This window comes from Scyliorhinus canicula, chromosome 20, assembly GCF_902713615.1.
Source record: "Scyliorhinus canicula chromosome 20, sScyCan1.1, whole genome shotgun sequence".
Classification (NCBI taxonomy): Eukaryota; Metazoa; Chordata; class Chondrichthyes; order Carcharhiniformes; family Scyliorhinidae; genus Scyliorhinus; species Scyliorhinus canicula.
In genome coordinates this window covers 35,234,208-35,259,707 of record NC_052165.1, presented here as the reverse complement: position 1 = coordinate 35,259,707, position 25,500 = coordinate 35,234,208, and the positions used below count along the sequence as shown (strand labels likewise).

The 25,500-nt window shown below is 44.5% G+C and overlaps 1 protein-coding gene across 3 annotated transcripts in view; it reads left to right on the top strand.

Annotated features, from left to right (window-relative positions):
- Positions 1 to 25,500, top strand: part of LOC119954695 (host cell factor 2-like) — a 90,384-nt gene that overhangs the window by 47,286 nt on the left and 17,598 nt on the right. For all 3 annotated transcript variants that reach the window (XM_038780174.1, XM_038780173.1, XM_038780175.1), the window contains exons 11-17: positions 5,582 to 5,689; positions 11,092 to 11,311; positions 16,808 to 16,944; positions 17,368 to 17,518; positions 19,226 to 19,449; positions 20,793 to 21,039; positions 23,501 to 23,661. In XM_038780174.1, the coding sequence (XP_038636102.1) occupies positions 5,582 to 5,689; positions 11,092 to 11,311; positions 16,808 to 16,944; positions 17,368 to 17,518; positions 19,226 to 19,449; positions 20,793 to 21,039; positions 23,501 to 23,661 (1,248 nt within the window). The remainder of the gene's footprint in view (positions 1 to 5,581; positions 5,690 to 11,091; positions 11,312 to 16,807; positions 16,945 to 17,367; positions 17,519 to 19,225; positions 19,450 to 20,792; positions 21,040 to 23,500; positions 23,662 to 25,500) is intronic.

Below are 25,500 nucleotides of genomic sequence, written 5' to 3'. Positions count from 1 at the left end.
CTCCACTGGCCCCATATCCGCAGGGCCGCCTCCACTACCGGGCTGGTGGAGTACCTGGCCGGCGACAGCGGTAGGGGAGCCGTGACCAGGGCTGCCAAACTGGTGCCCCTGCACGAAACCGCCTCCACTCGCTCCCAGATAGACCCCACACCCACAATCCGGCTATGTTAGCCGCCCAGTAGTAGTTGATCAGGCTCTGCAATGCCAGTCCTTCCTTGCTGCGGCTCCTTTCAAGCATCGCCTTCTTCGCCCGCGGGGAATTTCCTGCGCAGACAAAGCTCATGATGATTTTGCCAGTCCTTTTGAAGAAGGACTGTGGGATAAAGATCGGGAGGCACTGGAAGATGAACAGGAATCTAGGGAGGATTGTCATCTTTACAGTCTGCACCCTCCCCGCCAGTGACAGCGGGAGTGCATCCCATCTCCGAAACTCCCTCTTCATTTGTTCCACCACTCTAGTCAAATTTAACTTATGCAACCTGCCCCAGTCTCGTGCCACCTGTATCCCCAAGTACCGTAAACTTTCCTCAACCAGCCTAAATGGCAGCCCCTTCAGCCTGTTCTCCTGGCCCCTTGCCTGCACCACAAACATCTCACTCTTGGCCATATTTAATTTGTACCCTGAGAACCGGCCAAACTTCCTCAATGTTTCCAGTATATTTTCCATCCCGGCAGTGGGTCCGACACGTACAGGAGCAGGTCGTCCGCATAGAGAGAGAGAGACCCTGTGTTCCACACCCCCCCCTCCCCCAGTCATTCCCTCTACCCCTTCGCAGCTCTCAACGCAATCGCCAACGGCTCTATGGCCAGCGCGAACAGCAACGGGGAGAGTGGGCATCCCTGTCCGGTCCCACGATGTAGTCTGAAATAATCTGACATTATCCTGTTCGTCCTAGCGCTAGCTTTTGGGGCCTGGTACAATAGTCTGACCCAATTAGCCAGTCTCTCCCCGAACCCAAACCGTCCAAGCACCTCCCATAAATAACCCCACTCCACCCGGTCGAAGGTCTTCTCAGCGTCTATTGCCACCACTACCTCCACCTCCTTGCCCGTCGGGGCATCGCCACATTAAGCAATCTTCTCAAGTTAGCTGTCAGCTGCCTGCCTTTCACAAACCCTGTCTGATCGTCCCCAATCACCTCCGGTACGCAGTCCTCAATTCTAATCGCCAGGAGCTTGGCATCCACATTGATCAGGGAGATTGGCCTGTATGACCCGCAGGATTCCGGGTCCTTGTCCCGCTTCAATATCAGCGAGATGGTGGCTTGCGACATCGGCGGCGGCAGGGTCCCTCTGTCCCTTGCCTCATTAAAAACCCGAGTCAGGACTGTTCCCACTATCTCCGAGAACTTCTTGTAAAACTCTACTGGGTATCCATCCGGCCCCTGGGCTTTCCCCAACTGCATGGCCTTGAGGCCCCCCAATACCTCCTCCGCTCTAATCTGGGCCCCCAGCCCGTCCACTAGTCCCCTGCCTACTTTTGGGAAGGTTAGTCCATCCAGGAACCTTTTCAACTCCTCCGGCTCTTCCAGGGGTTCTGAGGTGTACAGCTTACTACAGAAGTCCCGAAATACCTTATTCAGTCCTGCCGGGTCCTCCACTCTGCTCCCCTCCCCATCAACCACTCTACTTATTTCCCTGGCCGCCTCCCTCTTCCTGAGTTGCTGCGCTAGCAATCTGCTGGCCTTCTCCCCATGCTCATACACCACTCCCCTCGCCTTCCTAAGTTGTTCCACGGCCCTACTCGTGGATAGCACCCCCAGTTCCGCCTGCAATCTCCGTCTCTCCCTGAGTAGTTCCTCCCCCGGGGACCACGCATGCTCTTCGTTTATCCGGTAAATCTCCCGAACCAATTTGTCATTTCTGCTCTGTCCGCCCTGACCCTGTGAGCCCGAATTCAGATCAGCTCCCCCCTCACTGCTACCTTCAGCGCCTCCCACAGGGTCACTGCTGAAACCTCCCCCGTATCGTTCACCTACAAGTAGTTTTGCATACACTTCCCAAGTCTCTCACATATCCCCTCCTCCGGCAACAATCCTCTGTCTAACCTCCATTGCGGGCGTTAGTAATTCGCCCCCCCTAACCTGCAGGTCCACCCAATGCGGGACATGGTCCAAGATAGTGATTGCTGAGTATTCCATATTCTTTACCTCCCCAACTCCCCTACACAGTCCCTGCTCAAGATTAAAAAAAATCAATCCTAGAATATACTTTATGAACATGCGAGTAAAGCGAGTAGCCCCTTCCCTGGGTCCACTGCCCCCATTTGCTCCATGAACCCTTTCAGCTCCCTTGCCAAAGCTGGGAGTCCACCCGTTCTGGGACATGACCGGTCCAACACCGGGTCAAGGACCGCATCCCCCCCCCCCCCCCCCCCATTATCAACTTGCGTGAGTCTAGGTCCGGGATCTTCCCCAGCACTCTTGTTAAAGTCAACATCGTCCCAGTTCGGAGCATATATGTTCACCAGCACCACTCTTTTCCCCTCCAGCTTACCCCTTACCATAAGGAATCTGCCCCCGCCATCTGAGACTACGCCCTCCGCCTCAAATTGAACCCGCTTATTGATCATAATTGCTACCCCACCTGGACGCAGAATCCAAGTCCGATTGGAAGACCTGGCTGATCCAGCCCTTCCTTAGCCTAGTCTGGTTAGACACTTTCAGATGCGTCTCCTGCAACATAATTATGTCCGCCTTTAGAGCCCGCAAATGCGCGAACACACGTCCCCTTTTAACTGGCCCATTTAGTCCCCTGACATTCCAAGTGATCAGCCTGGTTGGGGGGCCCAACCTCTCCTCCCCCCCCCACCCGGCCACGCCCCACGCCGGTCAGCCATAACCTTTCTTGGGCTTGCCCATGTGCCGTGCCATTCTTGGCTTGCCTCAACCCCTGACCTCCTTTCCATTACCTACTTTAGATCACCCCCACGTCAGCAGAATAACTCTTCCCCCCCCCCTTTTTTTTTTAAAATAATTTTTATTGAAACTTTTACAAAATATAAACAACTCAACTCTTTTAACAAAACAGCCACGGTAACACCCCAAGAACAATACCCACCCAACTTCAAAAGCAACTACAAACAAAAGAAAAAAAACCAAAAGAACACCCAAACAACAGAAGGGAAAGAGATAACACCCGCCACATCCCACAAACCCACGTACACAGTTCTCCCTCCCCCTGATCCAAATCCCCCCCCCCCCGGGTTGCTGCTGCTGCCGGCCTATTTCCCTACCGTTCCGCCAGGAAGTCCAGGAAAGGCTGCCACCATCTTCTCCAATTTAATGAACCCCGCCATATCATTGATCCAGGCCTTCAACTCTCTCTCTCTCTCTCTCTCTCTCCTCCCCCCCCCCCCCCCCCCCACTCTTGACATCCCCCGACAACCCCACCCCTTCAATCTACTGGTTGTATTCTCTCTTTCTCCCCCCCCCCCCCCCCCCCCCCCCCCCCATCTGACTCCCTTGACTAGCCAATCTGCTAGCCCGGTGACTCATCGCTCCAGCGCCCACTTGTCTCACTCCCATTGTTTCCCCAACCTCATCTCCCCACTCCTCAGCACACCATCCCCCACTCTGACCCACTGGAGCAGCCTCACTAAGGTGGGAAAGATCAAACAAGATGTAAACATGAAACAGCACCGTGAGGCTGCTCCAGGTACAATATAGTTCCAGCTGTGTACACAGAAAAGTGTTTCCCACGTCCCTTTCTGAGCGTTAATAAAATAACCCCGCAATAACCCAGTACCCGTATATCACCCATCCAAAACAAACATAAAAACCATAGACATAAATGAAACGAAAACCCCCAACCAACATCTTTAATCCCTATTGGTGACCGGCCACCCTTTTGTTACAATACAGGCTCCAGCGCACCCAGAGAGCCCAACAAAAGGTACCCACCACAGTAGGAAAAAAAGAGAAAAAAAACAACAAAAAAGGAAAAAGACCATACGAATCCCCTCCCCCCCTGCACCCCCCACAGGCAAAAGCTGCCCACAAAAAAAATACACCACATGGCACCTTTAAAGCAGTAAACAGTCGACCAGCAGTCGAGGCACAGTAGGCATCCCCTCAAACGGTAAATCTCGGACCCTAGCTTGCATCCGTCGGTCCTTTTTTCGAGACCAGCCCCTGATCCCTCGCGAAGTCCATCGCTTCTTCGGGTTCGGAGAAGTAGTGGTGTTAGCCCTGATGCGTAACCCAAAGACGGCCGGGAAGAGCAGACTAAACTTCACGTTTTTTGAATAACACCTCCTTAACTTGTTTAAAGGCTGCTTGCCGCCTGGCCACCTCCTGGCTTAGGTCCTGGTAAATGTGAAGAACACTGTTGTTCCACGTGCTGCTCTTAGCGCTCTTTGCCCACTGCAGCACACGCTCCTTCTCTACAAACCTGTGGAACCTAATCACCATCGGACAGGGGGGACCCCCCGCGCGCATCTGTCTCACCTGTACTCTGTGTGCCCCCTCCAGCTCCGGCGGTCGCGGAAAGGCTTCAGCCCCCATTAGATGCATCAACAGGTCCGCCACAAACGCTGTGGCATCACCTCCCTCCAGGAGGCCGATGGTCCTCCGATTTTGTCTGCGGGCTCTATTTTCCAGCTCCTCTACTCTGTCCAGCAGTCTTCTCTGTCTCTCCTTCAATCCATCGACTTCTAGCGCAGCAATCGTCTGCGCGTCCGCCTGCTCCTCCGCCACCTCTCCCAGCTCCTTAACTTTTTCGTTCTGGGCATCCAGTCTCTGGTTCAACTGATCCACTGCCTTCTGAAGTGGGTCCAAGTTATCCCGCTTCAACGACTCAAAACTGCTTTTAATCACTTGCAGCATGTTTTCTAGCGCTTTCTGGATCGCTAGGTCTGTAGGTCCACCATCTTTGCTCCCGGGTCAGCTTCCCCTGCACCTTGCCTTTGTCCCTTCCTCTCCCATTTTCGCTGCTTTCTGCTCTCCCTCGGTTCCATCCAGCTCTGCTCACTCCTCAGCACCTCTGTGGCCGCCCTTTCAGCGCTCCACAGTTCCGCAAAACCGGGGAACCAGGTCCTCAAATCCTGCCGGAGTGAGAGCCCCCAAATGTACGGCTCACTCACTCATTGCCGCCACTGAAAGTGACTGGATTATATATAGGTTAACAGTAATTTTAACTTGCATATGGTCTGATGTGTGAACATAAAGCAAATTTGTTTTGTGTATGTTGAACTGGAAATTTGTAGGAAACCATCTTTAGTTCTCAGAGAAAATTGTGTATTTGCAACATCAAGCACAACTTTAAGATAATATTATGTTGGTCATAAATTCCTTAGCATGAATAGATAAACATTTAGCGTGTCCTTGGCTCCACTTTCTGGAATTACTTCTCTAAACTCCATCATCTTTCCCACTATTCTGACATTTTAAAACATCATATCTGTCCTTTCGACTATGGTCCCCTCTCCTGACCCTTGCTCTATGGCTGGTTGTTCATTTTATCTTTTTAACACACCCCTGTAAAGCTCGATGAATTATTTTCTGTCTTTAAAGGCTTTATGTAAGTGCTGTCTGCAATTGTTGTTGACCATATGTGATCAGTTAAAATTTGTTCTGTTTAGATCTCCAATCTGGGAAAAATGATGACGCTTGTTCAGACAGCCCCTGTGCAAACTGGTGCTCCAATCACTGGCCAGGCGACTGCTGGGTCTTTGGCACAGTTCATTCAGGTATGTTGTGTTACATTTTCATAATCATAACTTGGAATGGCCGATAGTGCATAAACTAACTGCGTGTTGAGCAGTTTTAATGTATCTGTTTAAATAGCAGACAGAAGAATGCTAAGAGTCAGTGCTAAGTTATCAGTGATACTGCGCAGTTATTTCTAGGAGCATGTGTTTTTACATTTATAGAAAATCTATGGATCCATGTCTGTGTTAAAAACGTTGCAATAGGTGCACTCTTCAGCCTACAAATGTTACATCCTGTTGTTACGCTGAATTAATTGTTCAACTATTTCCATTTCATTTTGTTCTTTCAACCATCACAGAATGGTTGCAGACTGTAGCCACGAGATGGACCTGATCTCTGAAATCTTCCCAAACCAGTTACCACCTTTGATTTAAAAAAAAAAGATCTTTATCAATTTACTGTTCATAGATATATATTATTTTAGTAATTTACTGGTTTTCTTTGCAGTTTCTATGTTGTTATTCCTCACTGCTGCTGCTTTCTGCCATGTTTCTTCCATTTGGTAGATCAGATGACATAATTTGCATCACAGATTTTACTGTGGCTCTTGTCAATGCTCCACTATATTTCAGCAGGTTGGAACAGATCAGTCCAGTTCTCTGTCCCTTTATTCCCTCAAGGGTGCACACAGAATGATAGCCGAGCACTCAGCAAGCATTTTAGGATTAAACAGCAGAACTTGTACTGTGTGTGCATAGTCAAATTCAAATATAGTTCAGGGCCTGCATTCTAACTTGTGACAGGTCACTTTCCTTTAAAAACATGATTTCACACCACACTGTGATGACACGAGACATGTATCCTTATGTGGAAGACCAGCGACTAGAGGGTCTTGCGCTACTTTCTGTCAGTGTACTTGACAGAAAGGTGAAGATCTGACTCCTGAGTTACATTAATGAGTTTGTATCGATGTGTTGTTGGGCATTTTATAAACTTGAAATACTTGAAGAGATAGGACAGCGCTATCTCTCTGGCAGATGCTGACTGCCAGCATTAAAAATTCACCTACTAGGGAACAAAACACTGCTTAGATATATATATAACCTCCTTTATTGCTGGGAAAAATATTCTGTATATTGAGGTTCAACGACAGTGTAGTTCGATATTCTGATCACTATATTTCATGTAGTAGCACCCGTTTTATAATGGCATTGCTGAGTGCAGCAAAACAGTTTCACATTATAGAACAGTTTTTAGTTGCTTTCCTTACAAAACGGACCAAATTCGTATTTTTTATTGTAGTTCCATAATTGTTAAATGGATCTTCAGCATTTACCAATTACTAGAAAAGTATCAAATCTAGAGAATAGTTATTCAGCTGAGATGATTATTGTCATAGAATTTACAGTGCAGAAGGAGGCCATAACGACCCATCGCGTCTGCACTGGCCTTTGGAACGAGCATCCTACTTAACCCCACACCTTCACCCTATCCCAGTAACCCCTCCAAATCTTTTGGACACTAAGGGGCAATTTAGCTTGGCCAATCCACCTAACCTGCACATCTTCGGACTGCGGGACGTAACTGGAGCACCCGGAAGAAACCCACGCAGACACCGGGGGGGGGGGGGGGTGCAAACTCCACATAGACAGTCGCCCGAGGTTAGAATTGAACCAGTGGTAACCACCATGCAGCCCTGTTCCTGCAATTTTCGCTGGTTGTTGTTCTGCGGGATTTGGGTTTTCAAGTACACAAATCACAAAAACCTGATGCAAAAATAATCAAAAAGGCTATAGGAGTGGCCATGTTGAAAATATCGAGGCAATTTCAGCAGCATTTTAGGTTAAGGGCGGGATTGAAGTTGGTGCCGATCCGAGGGACCCATGGGTTTGAGCCAATGAGGATGGATGATAGGTTTCGGGCATGGGAGATGGAAATGAAGGACCTATTTCTGGAAGGGCAGTTTGCGAGTTTGGAGGAGTTGCGCGAGACGTTTGGGATCCCACATGGGGAGGTTAGGAGTGGGGGTGGAGGGATCGGGTAATGCCATCTTGGCGATCCGTGGGAGGATTTTGGAGGAGGATACGGTGTGTCTGGAGGGGTTTAAGGTCAAGTGGAAGGAGGAGCTGGGGATGGCACTAGAGGAGGGATTGAGGTGCGAGCTGCTGCAGAGGGTGAATGCCATAACTACGTATGTGAAGCTGGGGTTGATACAACTAAAGGTGGTACATAGAGCGCACCTGACAAAGTTGAGGATGAGCCGGTTGTTTGAAGGCATAGAGATACTTGTGAGCGGTGTGGGAGGGGCCCGGCCAATTGCACGCATATATTCTGGTCCTGCCCTAAGATGGAGAAATTGTGGAGTAGTTCTTCAGCACCATGTCGGTAGTCTTGCACGTGGATTTGGAACCCAGTCCCCTGGGGGCCATATTTAAGGTGTCGGAACTGCAGACAGAAGTGAGAGCTGATTTCCTGCAGGCAGGTCCTGTTGTGTTGGAGGTCAGTTGCTCCACTCTGTACCTTGGTGTGGCTGGGGGATCTAATTGAGGTTTTTTATTTGGAAAAGGTGAAATTTGCTTTGAGGGGGCCGAGTGAAGGGTTCAACAAGAGATGGGTTTGTTTGTACTACATTTCAAGGAGCTGTTAAGGGGGAGTGGGGACAAAATGGGGTGTTTGATTGAGGTTACGGGGGGGGGGGGGGGGGGGTGTTTTTTCTTTGCTGCGTTGTGTGTTTTCAGATGTTAAAATATCAAAAACCTGAATAAAAATTTTTTTTAAAAGGACTATTGGAATGTGGGTCTTTATCTCAAGAAGATTAGAATACAAAAGGGGAGGGAATTATGCTTCAGTTGTGTGCTGAGGCCCAATCTGGAGTATCACATTTTGTTTGGACACTGCAATTTAGTAAGGAGAGGGTACAGTAGAATGAGACTGGGACTTAAATTGGATTGGTTTTAATTTATTGTCACGTATCGAGGTACAATGAAAATTATTGTTCTGCATACAGTCCAGGCAGATCGTTCCAGATATGAAAAAACATGGGACATGCATAAATACACATACATAGGCACAGGCATTGGGTGAGCATGCAGAGTGTAGTACTACTCAGTAAAGATGATATGTGAAGATATCAGTTCAGTCCATAAGACGGTCATTCAGGAGTCTAGTAACAGCGGGGAAGAAGCTGTTAGTGCAGGTTTCTCAGACTTTTGTCTTTCCTGTCCGCTGGAAGATGTTGGAAAAGTGAATAACACGAGTAGGAGGGGCCTTTGATTATGCTGCCCGCTTTCCAAGGCGGAGGAAGATGTAGACAGAGTCAGTGGATGGGAGAGGGAATTTGTGTGATGGACTGGGCTGTGTTCACGACTCTGTAGTTTCTTACGGTCTTGGGCTGAGCAGTTGCCATAGCAGGCTGTGATGCAGCCAGATAGCATGCTTTCCATGGTATATCTGTAAACATTGGTAAGAGTCAATGTGGGCATGCCGAATTTCCTTAGTTCCCAGAGGCAGTATAGGCGCTGTTGTACTTTCTTGGCCGTAGCGCCAATGTAGGTGGCCAGGACAGATTGTTGGGGATGTGCACACCTAGGAATTTAAGCTGCCATCCATCTTCACCTTGGCATCATTGATGCAGACAGGGGTGTGTACGATACTTTACTTCCTGAAGTCAATGACCAGCTCCTTAGTTTTGCTGATGCTGAGGGAGAGATTGTTGTTACACCACGGCACTAGGTTCTCTATCTCCCTCCTGTACTCTGACTCATCGTTGGTCGCGATCCAACCCACAACGGTCGTGTCATCAGCAAACCTGTAGATGGAGTTGGAGCCAATTTTTGCCACACAGTCGTGTATGTATAGGGAGTATAGTAGGGGCTAAGTATGCAGGCTTGCAGGGTCCCCATATTAAGGACTATCGTGGAGGAGGTGTTGTTTATCCTTACTGAGTGTAATCAATGGTCAGGAAATCAAGGGTCCAGTTGCAGAGGGAGGAGCCAAGTCCTAGGTTTTGGAGTTTTGATATCAGCTTGGCTAAGATTATGGTGTTGAAGGCGGAGCTGTCATCAGTGAATAGTGGTTTGACGTAGAAGTCCTTATTATCAAAATGTTCCAGGGATGAGTGTAGGGCCAGGGAGATGACATCTGTTGTGGACTGGTTGTGGTGAATTGCAGTGGATCAAAGCATTCCGGGAGTATGGAGTTGATGTCTCATGTTCAACCTCTCAAAGCACCATAATGATAGCTGACAAGTCCACCGGATGGTAGTCGTTGAGGCACATTACCTGGTTGTTCTTTGGCACCAGTATGATGGTGGTCTTCTTGAAGCAGGTGGGAACCTCGGAACAGAGTAGGGAGAGGTTGAAGTCTCTTACTTCCCTCTGAGAGGTAAATCTAGCTTCAGCTCATGCAGCTTGTTTTCGATCATGTTACATGTTATGGGGAGCTTGCATTTCCTTCATTTTAGAAATGATAATAGAATTTGATGCAGTAAATGTAGAGAAGCCATTTTCTCTGACGGGGAAAACCAGATGGGAATCTATGTTAAAGTTAGAGCTGGGCTATAAAGGAGCGGCAGCATTCACACTAAGGGTAGTGGAAATGTAGAATTCTCTGCTTTGAAAGGATGTGGACACCGGGTTCATTTAAATTTTTGAAACTGAGATTGGAAAATATTTGTTCGGTCTAGGTAGTGGGCAGAATGGGTCAGCCATGATCAAATTCAATGGTAGCATAGGCTGGAGGGATTGAATGACCAACCACTGTTCCGATATTCCATTAATTCACGCAAATTTATAATTGTGTTTTAGCTGTCCAATACGGACTACCGTAGTTGTTGCGATGAATTCCTGAATTTGTTTTTAAAACATTGTTTTGAGCTTCACCTCATAACTGGTGATCATTTAAAAATAGGATCAATATCTATAGAAATTTGTTGATTACTCTGGTCAGTCACAAATAAGTGTGCTTTCAGCAATATTTTGAGTTAGCCAAAAAAGTATAAAACATTGCTTAGAAACAGAATAGCTGGAAGAGCAATGAATATTTGAGAAATTTGGTGCGAGTGAAATGTGTAGATAAAGTTTGCATATATGCAGATTCAGCAGCAGGATCATTGTCTGCTATATCACGTTGCATTGGCTTGTTTCTGTGACTGCTCCCATTACCTGCCTGCCTATCTACAGTGTTTGCTTAATAAACACAGTAAAATATTGCAAAATTTCAACATCGGAAAACAGGCAAAAATCGATTCTGGAAAATCACAGCCGATCATCTCTATTTTAAACTAATTTGAGTTTTTATCGCAGGAACAATACTATGAATTGGATGGTGTATTTTCTTATATATAACAATGTGTTAGAAAGTAATGATACAATTGTTTCTGCCATGGCTTTTATCATTTTGTTTTCCATTTGACAAATATTTTGATTTTTGACATCTGAAGGCAAAAGGTCCCTTTCCTCCGGGGACTATTGTGAGACTTGTAACAGCAGCAGATGGTAAACCAGCAACAATAATCACAACCTCGCAAGCTGGTGGAATAGCTACGAAGCAAACAATCCTGGGTCTTGGCAGTGTTTCACCAACTAGCAACAAACCTGGAGCAACCACCATCATAAAAACCATCCCTGTTTCAGCACTAATGCATCAACCTAATGTTACAGGTAAAAAATGGAAGCTTCCAGGTTTCCTATTAAATTTTCATGAATATTTGTGTAAGAGAGATGTGTTCAGCAGTTGTTTTTTTGCTTAAAAGCTTTTTTTAGAAGAAAGTTCTGCTGTACACATTAGATCTTTTGTTTATATAACGACTAATTAGATGCGGCTCTTTAGTTAGTCACCTTCTGTAAGATTTCATATTGAAAGCCGGTGACCCTGATTTTTGTCCTTGGGTTGAGTTCAGAGTCTGGAGACTTCTTGGCTCAGCAAACCCAACCTTTAAAGATGGGCGCCTGCGGATCAGATTTTTGGTTGGTCGGAAAGTCAAATGGGAGTCTGATGGACCACCCCGGATTAAATGCAAAGGCTGCTGGGTGTTGTTCTGGGTACAAGGTCTGCCTCTGTGCTCTGGCACTGTTTCAATTTTTAAAATATAATAAAACACCAGCCACTCCCTTTGCCCCCACAGCACACCCCCCTTCCAAAACCATGGTCCCCTCGTATCACCTATGTCAACCCTGCCCATCTACCCACCCTCCATGGTCCCGCACACCCCCTAACCCAACTCATGCCACCCCATACCCATCCCCTTTGCACATACACCCTCCATGTCAATTTACCTAGCATCCTTTGACACTTTCCAGACAGCCTGTCAATTCCAGTGAGTTTGTGTAAGGCGAATAATCATGTTTAATTTTTTTTTTTACAAATTTAGCATACCCAATTCATTTTTTCCAATTAAGGGGCAATTTAGCGTGGCCAATCCACCTAGCTTGCACATTTTTAGGTTATCGGGGCGAAACCCATGCAAACATGGGGGGAATGTGCAAACTCCACATGGTCAGTGACCCAGAGCTGGGATCGAACCTGGGACCTCGGTGCCGTGAGGCAACAGTGCTACTCACTGCGCCACCGTGCTGCCCTAATCATGTTTAATTCTAACAATTCCAACGGGTGCCATACCTTTCCCAAAGTGTCCCGGGACCCGATCCAAAAAAGTACCATATCATTCCAAAGGTGTAAGTTCAGACCACCTCCTACCTATCTGCTCTGTGCATTCCAGGATTCACACAGCCAGGATTAAAAAATCAGAAGCCAGGGGAGGCAACTGGTCATTCCAGTGGCTAGCTTCCTCTGCAAAATGCTTATAGGTGAACCCCAGCCTGATTCCAGTCCTGCCCCCGCAAAGATGGGCAATTCGAGGTTTGAAATTTGGTTCATTTCCAGGATTTTCACCAAGACAAAAATGTTCTCCCTGCTTGCCAATGTAAGTGTGGGCGGCACAGCAGCATAGTGGTTAGCACAGTGTCTTCGTAGTGCCAGGGACCCAGGTTTGATTTCCGGCTTGGGTCATTGGCTGTGCGGAGTCTGCACGTTCTCTCCGTGTCTGCGTGGGTTTCCTCCGAGTGCGTCGATTTCAAAGAAGAACAAAGACAAGTACAGCACAGGACCAGGCCCTTCGGTCCACCAAACCCACGTCGACCATTCTGCCCATCTAAACTAAAATATTCTACACTTCCAGGGTCCGTATCCCTCTATTCCCATCCTATTCATGTATTTGTCACGGTGCCCGTTAAACGTCACTATCGTCCCTGCTTCCACCACCTCCTGCGGCACCGAGTTCCAGGCACCACTACCCTCTGTGTAAAATAAATAAATAAATAAAATTTACCTCGTACATCTCCTCTGAACCTTGCCCCTCGCACCTTAAACCTATGCCCCCTAGTAGTTGACCCCTCTACCCTGGGAAAAGGTCTCTGACTATCCACCCTATCTATGCCCCTCATAATTTTATAGACCTCCTTCAGGTCGCCACTCAACTTCCTTCGTTCCAGTGAGAACAAACCAAGTTTATTCAAACTCTCCTCATAGCTAATGCCCTCCATACCAGGCAACATCCAGGTAAATCTCTTCTGCACCCTCTCTAAAGCCTCCACGTCCTTCTGATAGTGTGGTGAACAGAATTGAACACTATACTCGACTATGTGGCGACTAGGGAATTTTCTCAGTAACTTCATTGCAGTGTTAATGTAAGCCTACTTATGACACTAATAAAGATTAAAATTTTAAAAACAAAATAGATGGATTTGAGGAGAGTTGAAAATTATTTTTCACTGAATTAATTCAGTGTTAACTGGAGTTAGCTTTTAGGATCCTACTTGGCAAGTATTTTGGTATATCTTTGGAGTCAGAGTCATTCTGGTACAGAAGGAAGCCATTTACCCATTGTGTCAATGCTGGATTTAATTCCATAAATCCCACTTGCTTCTCAAACGTGAAGCCTAGTCTGTGCTTTACTTTGCCATATTAGTTGTTTAAAAACCGTGTGTATTTTGTGAAAGGAGTTAACTAGGTGAACCAGTTTCCCACTTCAGTTTTTACAATTCACCTGATGTAAGGGGGACATAAGTTACTTGCTTATCCATACATCATTCCTATACAGTACAGTGGTTTATTTATTTAAAAAATAATTTATACCTGTTTGGTCAGAGTTGAACAATAACAGAGCTATTATATTCGGTGCACTTTGTAGGTCGCCAGGTAGGAGGAAGGAAATAGACAAATAAATTTCTGAAAGGTACAATACTACAGAGCAGTGCTAATTGGAGGCTTTTACTGCCCTAATGTTGAATTGAACAGTGATTGTATCAAGGGCATAAGGGGGGTGGGGGAGGAGTTTCTGCATTGTGTTCAGATGAATTTTCCTAATCAATATCTTTCCTGCCTAACCATGGAGATATTGCTGGATCTAGTGGGTCAAATAGAGTATTATACAGTGGGGGAACATCTTGGGAATAGTAATCATAGTATCATTAGTTATGGAGGAGGGCAAGGAGAAATCTAGACTAAAAAGCAACTGAAAGAGGACTAATATGAGCAAATTGAGGAAAGATCTGGCACAGGGTTAATGGAGTCAAAGACTGCCACGCAGCTATGTAATGGAGTAATGGGCATCCTTTTAAAGAGGGCATATTTTGAGATGATTGACAAAAGAACCAAAGATACCATGGTGACAACATTTTTGTGTAAAGAATGGTTAGGATTTGGAATGCACTGCCTAATCGCATAGTGGTTACATACTCAGAAATAGCCTTCAAAAGGGAAGTGGATAAATATTTGGTGTAACAGAAATTGCAGAAAAATGTGGACAATGCAGGGAGTGGGACTAACTCCATGAAAGAGCCAGCATCAACTCAAAGAGCTTAATGGCTTCTACCTGGAAACCTTTCAAAGTGAGTACAATATGGGACAGCTGCACATCATCAGGCTTGGCTGCAGCAAGAGGAATCTCTAGAAATGCAATTGTTCTACAGAATTTTCTAGATGGTTCATGTTGTACTGTTTGTGTTTTTTGTTCATTCTTGGGCTGTGAGCCCATCCCTAATTGATCTTGAGATGGTGGTGAGCAACCTTCTTGAACCGCTGCAGCTCATGTGGCGTTGGTTCACCCGCAGGCAATTTGTTTCTATGTCAGGGTGGTGTGTGACGTGGAAGAGAACTTGCAGGTGGTGTTCCCATGCATCTGCTACCTTTGTTCTTCTCGGTGGTAGAGGTTGCGGCTTTAGAAAATCCTGTTTAAGGTGCCTTGGTGAGTTTCTGTGATGTAGGTCTCGTATATGGTACCCACTGCTGCCAGTAGCGGAGGGAATGAATGTTTAAGGTGATGATTGGGGAGCCAATCAAGCGAGTTGCTTTGTCCTGGTTGGCGTCAGGTTTCTTTGCGTGTTGTTGGCACTGTAGTCCTCCACACTCCTGACTTGTACCTTGTAGATAGTGGACAGGCTTTGGGGAGTTGGAAAATTAGTTAATCACTGTAGAATTCCCAGCCTCTGGCCTGCTCTTGTAGCCACAGTATTTATATGTACTTTCTTTAAGTCAACAGATACACAAAGCATTGATTCATGAATGGATATATTTGATGTATTAAACCTTGTCAAATGGTTTATTGCCCGTAGCCAGTTGGAATAGTTTAAAAAGGATATTCGGGGAAGTGGAGCAAAGGTGGGGGTGGATGAAGTTGCAATACAGATCAGTCATGATCTCATTGAATGCTATGGTCCACTCCTAAACCTGTCTTTCTAATAGTGAGTTATCTCCTGTTATTTGCCTTAGTAATTCACTCTTCCAGCCTCTTTCCTCTGCCCCTCGTCCTCTGCCATTATTCTGTAGGGCAGGGTATTCCTATTGGGTAGACCAAGGCTTTTCCCACCTTTCCCTTGGCAACCCTCTTCCCAGTTGAAGAGGATTTGTCTTTTGCTGGGTCTAGTGGGGGATATTTTGGGTACATATGGTCATATCCTCGCAGCGGAGTCAGCTCCCGAGTGAAGTGAGGGCGAAATGGGAGAGTAAGTTGGGTTCCATTCTGGATGATGAGGTATGCAGTGAGGCCCTTCACAGGGTCACCTCCACGTCTTTATGTGCTCGGCTAAATCATATTCAAGGTGGTGCACAGGGAACATCTGACTAAAGCAAGGATGAGTGGATTTTTCTCAGGGGTGGAGGATAAGTGTGAACGTTGCTGTTGGGCCGGCTAATCACACTCCTATGTTCTTGTCTCAACTTGGTAAGCGTATGGGCCTCTTTCTTCAACAACATGTCGGAAACACTCAATGTTGGTTTGGATCCATGTTCGCTGGTGACCATATTTGGGGTATCAGACACACCGGTGCTTCTGACGGAGGTGAAGGTGGATGTCTTTGACTTCACCTCGTTAATAGCCCGGAGACGGTTTCTGTTTGGGTGGAGGAATCCTACTCCATCCAGCACCTCGGCTTAGTTTTTTGGGCTTAAGTTAATATGTGCCGTTGCTCATTAGTCTTCTCCTTTGATTGTAACTGGTTTGTATCATTTTGTTTATTATGAAAACATTTCTTAAAAATCCAGCTCGAGCTTGTCATTCGCATGAGGAATAGCTTTGTAAATGAACAAGAGATGTTTTCAGCAGATGTTTATGAAGTACTGTAAATAATCAAAGAAATTACCATGTAGCAATGTTTTCATGTAAAGTTGGTGTAAAGGTTCCTCAAAATACTGGCACAATGTCAAACTTACATTATCGTAATGCCAAAATGTTCCAGGAAATTCCAGGCCAGGATTTCCAAAAGGAGATTTTCACATGTAATCACGATTTGTTATCTTTTTAGCTGCACCTTGTATTCTTCCTTATTGATATATGAGAACAATTTATTGACATTTTTTTCACTCTTTGTGTCTTGACCTGTTGTGATGCATTTTCATGATAATCTTGTATTTTCCTGATAATCGTGTCTGTGAGTCTTTTTACGCTCTGGGTTAAAGAGCAGTATGAGGAAGAATTTAATTGTGCTTAATTAGTTTTCCTGATATCTATTCCCAATAGTCAAAGAAAAAGATTAACAAAAGGCAGCCAGTGATCTAAAGGAAGAAGTAATGTAAATATAAACTTTAAACTGCATATAGAAAAGTGAATGTTTGAACATCATTTGCAAATCCTAAACAGTGACTTATGCATTTTGCCCCAGGTGTATCCGCATCCCCTGGCATGAAATCTCCAATAACAATCATTACAACAAAAGTAGTCACATCAGGAACTGGAGCTCCTGCAAAAATCATTACAGCTGTGCCAAAATTTACTACAGGACAGCCTGGAATGACACAGGTATGGAGATAATTCCATTCCATGCTTCCAGTTTGCATATATTTGCAGGAAAGAGCCTTCTAGTCAAGGCTGCAATTGAAATTTGTTCTAACCGAATAAACATGCAACAGGTTATTTTATGGATGGACGGATAGATTCATAGTGTGAAGTGATACTGAATCAGACTGAGAAGTGAGGGACAAAAGGCCTCCTCCTGCTCCTATCTTCTGTGTATACATCTTGTCAGTGTATGGCTTGTTCTCTATCATTCAGCATTGAGGAGTGTTTTAATTGTCTTCAACATCCTGAGGCTAAGGGAGGGAATAATTTGAGCAAAGCTCTGGCTTGTATATGCTGTCAGTCATCCTGCTTGATCAGATAATCAAATTACCCTAATCAATAGAATGGGTGTTAGTCTTTTGATTTTCAATTGTCACTTTTCAGGTGGTTCTGAAGACACCAGGAACACCTGGTACCATCCTACGAACAGTTGGTGGAACCCCTGTCACAGTTAGTGGAGTCAGATTGGTTACACCTGTCACTGTGTCTTCAAGCAAGCCTACTGTCTCAACCTTGCTAGTGAAAGGAACCACAGGTACTTATTATAATTTGTATTTACCCATATATAGTTGAGATTGATTACACAGTTCTGTAGACAGCAGAATTTTTAAAAAACCTACCATAGTTAAAAGTATGCAGAAATATGTTATAGCCTCCTAAATTAATTGCTACAAGCTAATTGCAATTAAATCTAACAGATACTGATCTGTGTTGGACTGATGGGAGTCTGTGCTTTAGAAAAAGATAGTGTATCTGGTTGAGATTGTTGTCCCAAATCCGGTTACAATCCACGTGTTTCCAATTTGTCAGGACTGTTGGATTCCACTGGTCCGTGCAGGCTGGAATGTAGTGCAGTAAATGAGCATCCCCTCTACACAGCTGGCTGGAAGCCATGACATGCCAAGCATTCCTCTCCAGTTGAATTCTTATCCTAGTCAGCAGTTATCATTTGGATTATAAATCCTGTATGTTTTCTCTCCAGCCACCCAGGTCTCATGAGGCATGATGGCTGAGAGGGCAGTTAACCTCACTCCCAAGCTTCAAGTGATGCTGCTGAGCTAGCTGTTGGCAAAGATCTATGATGTGGCAATGGTACCTAGCCTTTGTCTGCTATATAATTTCTGAAGTGCGGACAAGAGCAGAAACAGGGTGATTTTTGGTGACAATGTTTTACAATAGTGATGTGTTACTTGTCTTTCACTAGTTTGTGTTCGTCCTTCTAAGCTTTCTTAATATAATAGTTCTTTTTTCATGGCTGGATAATGACCTCAAAATTAATCAAATGTAACTATTCCCCAACAGTAAATCTTGAGTGGTTGTTGGATGACCCCTCTTTTGCTTCCCCATGGAGACGAGAAGTGATTACAAGCACTTTCAAAAATATGATGGGTTAGGTAGATAACCCTGAATCTGATTCTTTAAACCCCCTTTTAGAGTTTCTTTGCAAGTTTTTTGAAATTTTCTTCAAAAGAGCTGTCTTCTGATAGTACAGAGTTAATGAGGTAGCTCATACCTCACCCAGCTCTTCAAAATGCCTTTTGATATTCTGAAGTGCTGCCAGTTCCATACTTGCAATGACACTGAACTTCACTGAGCTTGAATGTTGGCTGGATTTGCAAGAAGTAGGTGGGAACGTTGTAAAAATTCTTTACTTGGCTCTCTTCTATATAATATTGAACACACAATTATCCAGGCCTCAATGGGTCTGGGCTTGGATATGAAACAGAGATAGACATTTGGGCGACAGAGCAGGGAAAAGCTTTCCGCTGTGTTAGTCAGGATGTCCAACAATACCCAAGTGACCTATTTTCTTTCCCCCGCTCCAGCTCCCCAGATAAGATGCCTGACTTCACAGGGCAACAGCTGACATCCAATCCTATAATGGGCTAAAAGGCAGTTTCCTGACGGAAACCTCTGAAGCATTTGTGCCGTGTTCAGCAGCAACAGTATTCTGATTGAATGCAATTAATGTTGTTGAATGTTCAGTCTGAATATTTAACACTGATAACCTAGATTAGCTGCATTCAGCATGCAACCTGCATCTTTGTTCTACACGTAACTCGCTGCTCGCTAAAATAAAATATGTAAAGCACAGAGGAGGAAATATTTTATATTCTAATCATGGCATGTTGGTGACTGTAACTGCAATTTAGACTCGTGTCATGAAGACCAAAATTGTTTTGGGTTTCTTAAGCTTTTAATAGTTCTTGAAAGCTTCCTGTTGTAATCTAATACCATGCAGGTGTTACTACATTGGGTTCTGTGACTGCTGCAGCGACTACAATTCACGCTGGAGCAACTGGTCTTGCATCATCAAACTTCACAACACCAGTCACTGCTTTGGCTAGAGTAACAGCATTGCCCACTCAAGGGATTAGCACAACTAGGGATCCTTTGGCTGTGGCACCAACAACATTAAAGGTTACACCAGGAATTGTCCCAACTTCTTCTGTAGTTAACACTGAGGTAATTGATTTATCTTATTGATGGTTTGTATTTTTGTCTTTTGCTAAATAAATTAAGTTTAATTTACACCTCAATCTCATCCTTTTGCATCAGTTTGTGGCCACCCTGCTTCCAATCTCCTTAATCTCTAGCTCGTTCATGCCACGCCTCCTCTCACAAAGCTTTCCATTCTTCTCACTTTGGTCACTTGTGCAACCCCTTCACCTCCTTTCGTCCCTCCTTTGGTGACCGTGCATTTAGCCACTTAGATGTCACACTCTGAAATTCCATCTTTTGAACCCCTATTCCCCATCCTCCTTTAAGTTCCTCGTTAAAACCTAGACTTTTGCTCATCTTTACCCCTCCAAATATCTCCCAAGCTCAATATTTTTTTTTACGCAGCGCCTCGGGTTTTTTTATTTTTACTTTGAAGGGACAATGTAAATGCCATTGAGTGTCTTTAAGACAGAAATGGATAAATTCTTGATTTCTTGAGGAATTAAGGGCTATGGTGAGAGAGTGGGTAAATGGAGTTGAAATCAACCATGATTGAATGGTGGAGTGGACTCGATGGGCCGAATGGCCTTACTTCCACTCCTATGTCTTATGGTCTTATAGTGTGGCAATTGTCACTGGCTCCCTGTCAGTTTGATCCTTTCCCTCATCTTCAAATTCCTCCCTGATCTCTACAATCTTCAATCAACAGCCTTCTGAACAAATGACAAATGCTGCTACAGCTGTGGTCTACTGATTCTCTCTCTCTCTCTCTCTCTCTCTCTCTCTCTCTCTCTCTCTCTCTCTCTCTCTCTTCCCCCCCCCCCCCCCCCCCAACAAACCAATATTTGAGATAGAACCTTAACTGTTACATCCGCTGCACACTACTAATTTTCTTCCTACCCCCCCTTGCTTCAGTTCCTTCATCGCTATCATCAACAACCTTTCAGAAAATATATGTACGTGACCATGCCTTTGGTCACCCACCCTAGCTTCTTTCCTACTTTCTGCCAGATTTCCCTTTGGAATTTATTTCTGGCTGTTTTGTCATGTGAAAGATAAAATGCAAGTGTAACTTGTGTTACTGTTCTGGGTATGGCTAATTTACATTGATTTCCAGAGTTTTTCCAGCACTAACACTCCTTGTTTTGAAACACATATTCACCAAAATTATGAATCTGAAGTATTGAAGCACAGCAAGGTTTTGGTATGAATGTAAGGTGTTTATATTGGGAGTTGCTTTCCTGGTTATAGATTATTATGGTCCTTTACATTGAATGTTTACAGTTAAAAGTAACAATTGTATTCACATTTACAAATGTAATCACAGGTTAATACTTTCTAGCTGTCTATGTTTTGTGTTTTGACAGCCCATATTTGTGATATCAGGAGAAGCAGTGTCTCCTCGAGTAACTGGCTTGGTTGCACACACTACTGAAACTCCGGTGCCAGTAGCTATAGAACAAACTACAACTGCAGTAGTTGTTTCAGAGAATAGTGTGCAAACATCAGATCAACAGGTGCAACCAGCAACAGAAGAGCCGGCCCATGAAACCACAGAAACAAATACTACAAATACAGCTACCTCCAGTACAGCAAATATATCTCTAAATCAAAGTGAGTAGGCAAAACAAAAGTTGGGTATCTAAGATTAAGAACCCTATTTAAAGGAGCGATGTTTATTAATGTTGAGGATGGGGATATTTGTGGAGCCTCCTTCTCCAGTGAGTTGTTTACTTGTCCACCACCATTCACGGCTGGATGTGGCTGGACTACAGATCTTTGATCTGATGTGTTTGTTGTGGAATCGCTTAGCACTGTCTATTACTTGCTGCTTATGCTGTTTTGCGGCACACAGTTAGTCCTGTGTTGCAGCTTCACCAGGTTGACACCTCATTTTCCGGTATGCCTGAAGAGCTCCTGGCATGTCCTCAAGCACTGTTTATTGAACCGAGGTTGATCCCCTGGCTTGGTGGTAGTGGTAGAGTGGGGGATATGGCAGACCATTAGTTGCAGATTGTGGTTGAATATAATGTTGCTGCTACGGCACACAGTGCCTCATGGACTCCCAGTATTGAGTTGCTATATCTGTTCGAAGTCTATCCCGTTTAGCTCGGTGGTAGTGCCACACAACACGATGGAGGGTATCCTCAATGTGAAGACAGGACTTTGTTGCCCCAAGGACTGTGCCGTGGTCACTTCTACCAATACTGTCATGGACAGATGCATCTGCAGCAGGCAAATTGGTGAGGATGAGGTCAAGTATGTTTTTCCTTGGTTCCCTCACCACTAGCTGCAATCCCAGTAGCAGCTATGCCCTTTTGGACATGGCCAGCTCGGTCTGTGGTGGTACTACCAAACCACTCTTGGTGATGGACATTGAAGTCTCTCCCCCCACCCTCAGTGCTTTGTTCAAGTGGTATTCAACATGGAGGACTACTGATTTATTAGCCAATGGTGGCCGGGACGGTAATCAGAAGGAGGTTTCCTTACCCATGTTTAACCTGAAGCCATGAGACTTCATGGGGTCCAGAGTTGATGTTGAGCACTCCCAGAGCAACTCCCTCCCCACTGTACACCACTGTGCCACCACCTCTGCTGGGTCTGTCCTGCCGGTGAGACAGGACATACCCAGAAATGGTGATAGTGGTGTCTGGGACATTGTCTGTAAGGTATGATTCAGTGAGTATGACTATGTCAGGCTGTTGCGTGACTGGTCTGTGAGACAGCTCACCCAACTTTGGCACAAGCCCGCAGATGTTAGTGAGGAGGATTTTGCAGTGTCGGCGAGAGCTGGGTTTGCCGTTGTCGTTTCCGGTGCCTGGTTCGATGTCAGGTGGTCCGTCTGGTTTCATTCCATTTTTGTGTTTTTGTAACGGTTGAATACAACTGAGTGGCTTGATGGGGCATTTCAGAGGGCATTTAAGAGTCAACCACATTGCTGTGGGTCTAGAGTCACAGGTAGGCCGGACAAGGTAAGGATGGCAGATTTCCTTCCTCAAAGGACATTAGTGAACCAGATAGAATTTTACAACAATCGACAATGGTTTCATGGTTATCATTAGACTTTTAATTTGAGATATTTTATTGAGTTTAAATTCCATCACCTGGGGTGGTGCGGTTCAAACCTGGGTCCCCAAATCATTATCTTGAGTCTCTGGATGACCACTATGCCACCACCTCCCCAAATATGTAAATCTTCAATTGGATGTACTGGGGGATTGGGAGTCAGCTTAGATTAGTGAAGATTGAGGCTGTGGACTAACGGAACTTGGTGCAAGATCAAATGTAGGCAACACAGTTTTGAATAAGCTAATTTATGGAAAGTGGAAGAAGGGATGCTGACCAGGAGATCATTGAAAGAGTCGAGTCTGGAGGTGGTCCTCTGAATCAAAAGGCTCAAGATGGAGAACAGGGTGAAATGGGATCATATACCACAGTCACAGAGAATGTCATATCAAATACGTACAAAATATCATTCAAGGTGAAGGACTGGGAAAGCAATAAATTTTAATAATTCTATGTTTTTAATCAACTTGACTTATAGAAAGATCTTGTTTGCAATTTCACAAAAATCTGTGTGTGGATATGTGAATATCTTCCATTGTTATATTCCAACACGGTTGGATTGGGCAAAAAAGTAAAATGAACACTATGGAGTTTCGGAACATTCTCTAATGAGAAAACAACTGGGACAATGCAGAATGAGGTTTATTCTGTATCTCTATTCCCAGAATTAGGTAAAAAGTTCAACCCCATAGTCTCGTTGTGAGTATAGAAAATATCAAATTTAACATGGACTTTCCCAATTTAGTTTTCTCAAAGAGATTAAGGGGGGGGTTGTTGGGTTACGGGTATAGGGTGGATACGTGGGTTTGAGTAGGGTGATCATGGCTCAGCACAATATTGAGGGCTGAAGGGCCTGTTCTGTGCTGTACTGTTCTATGTTCTATGATTGGTCACTAAAATATCACCTGCGATCCACAAAAAAAAGCAAGCAGAATTCTATGATAATTTGTTATTCTTATTAAACCATACACTGCTTTTTTGTTCACCTATTGGGGTATATATGTCACAGTTCAGCCACCAGACACAAGTAACAATGGTATGCCAGAAAGTGTACACGGAGAAACAGCAACTGCGGGAACAACCAATACAGCAACCACTGTCTCAGCCGCATGCACTGGAGCAGTGACCACTGTTACACAATCCACACCAACTCCAGGTCCTTCATTGCAGGTAAGAAAATAAAATTATTCTGTTTTGACTAGTGCAACAATGAGCATTGTTTTTAATCTTCAACATACCAGAGGATGTTTGGAGAGGGTGCTCTATCCATCAATCTGTCTTCGTGTGCTACCCAATCTCTTGGATTTAACAATCCACACAGCAAGGCTTTGTTTTGGGAGGGGAGCTTTTGCACACTTACCATATGTGCAACAAGACCTGGGAAATATTGAGGCTTGGACTGACCAGTAACATTCGCACCACACAAGTGCCAGGCAAAGACCATCTTCAACTCGAGAGGATTTAGCCACCTTCCCATGATAGTCAATGGCAATACGTTTTACAAAATCTCCAACCACCAACATCCTTGTGGGGGTCATCATTGACCAGAAACTCAAGTACACCAGCCATATAAATGCCATGGCTACTCGAGCAGCTCAGAGGCTGGGTGTTTTCCAACAATTGGTACCTCCAAGCTTCTTCACTATCTACAAGGTACAAGTCAAGAGTATGATGGAATACTCTCCATGTTCTTGGGTGGGTTCAGGTGCAACAGCACTCTTGTGTCCTAACACGTGGCAAAGCAATCCACTTGATTAGCAGCCCACCTAGGAGTTCAAACAATCCCTCAACCACAAGTAAGGTGGCTGCAGCATAATATCAATAAGATGAACTGCAGAAGTCACCAAAGTTTTATCAGGCACATCTCCCAAACGTGAGATCTCTACCATCTAGACCACAACACATATCAGAACACCTCTCAAGTTCTCCTGTCAAATCCTGATGGGTATATTTTATCACTGGATGAAAATCCTGGCATTTTCTCCTTAATGGTATTATGGCAGTACTGTATCATAGGAATTACAAGACAAACCTGCATCTTCTCAAGGAAATCTAGAGATGAACTGTAAATGCAAGACACTTCAGTAATGCCCATAACCTGACAATAAAGAAAAGTAAGTCCAGTTTGGGTAACGAAGTCCACAAAAAAAAAACACAAGTGAGCTCTTCTCGACTGAACCATTGAAATTTTTTTCTGCAATTAGTCTGTTTAAAGGATAGAATTAAATAGAGATGATGTTTTGGTGCTTTAACATTCATTTTTCCTCAGAACTAAAACTGGAAATGACCTGATGATACAACTGAGCAAATGCTTATCACATTTGTATAATTATGCTATCTTTTTTTAAATTTGAAATATTAGCATAATCAATTATTTTTTTAGCATCTCAGATTAATCATGATATGATCCATATTCCCCTTGTATGAATCTTATCACTGCCTCATAAATCTTTCCTTTCTCGCCCACTTGAAATATTTCCAACTGTGGACATATCTGCTCTACAGTTTATATTTAATTCAGGTTTGCTTAATTCAAATTATCTGATCATTCAATTTTTTGTACCAAAGTCCTATTATTTACTTTGTTATAAAAATTAGAGAAGAATGATACAATGCAGAAGGAGGCCATTCAGCCCACCAAGCCTGTGTCAGCTTTTTGTTAAACTATCCAATTTAACCCTACCCCTCTGCTTTTTCCTCATAGTCTTGCATTTTGTTCCCCTGACGTATTTATCTGACTGTCTTTTGAAAGTTTGTGTTAAATCTTTTTCACGCCCTTTCAGGCAAGGCATCCCAGAGCATAACATCTCATTATTTCCTCCTGTTGCGTCTGATTCTTTTGGCAATTGCACTGAATCTGCATCTTCTGATTACCAACCTTTCTGCCACGGGAAACAGTTGTTCCATATTTACTCAATTGGATAATGCAGGTTATTAGCACAAACATTATTATAACTATCAGGAGTATTTTATATTTGCTTTATATAAAAGAGATAAACTGATGAATAC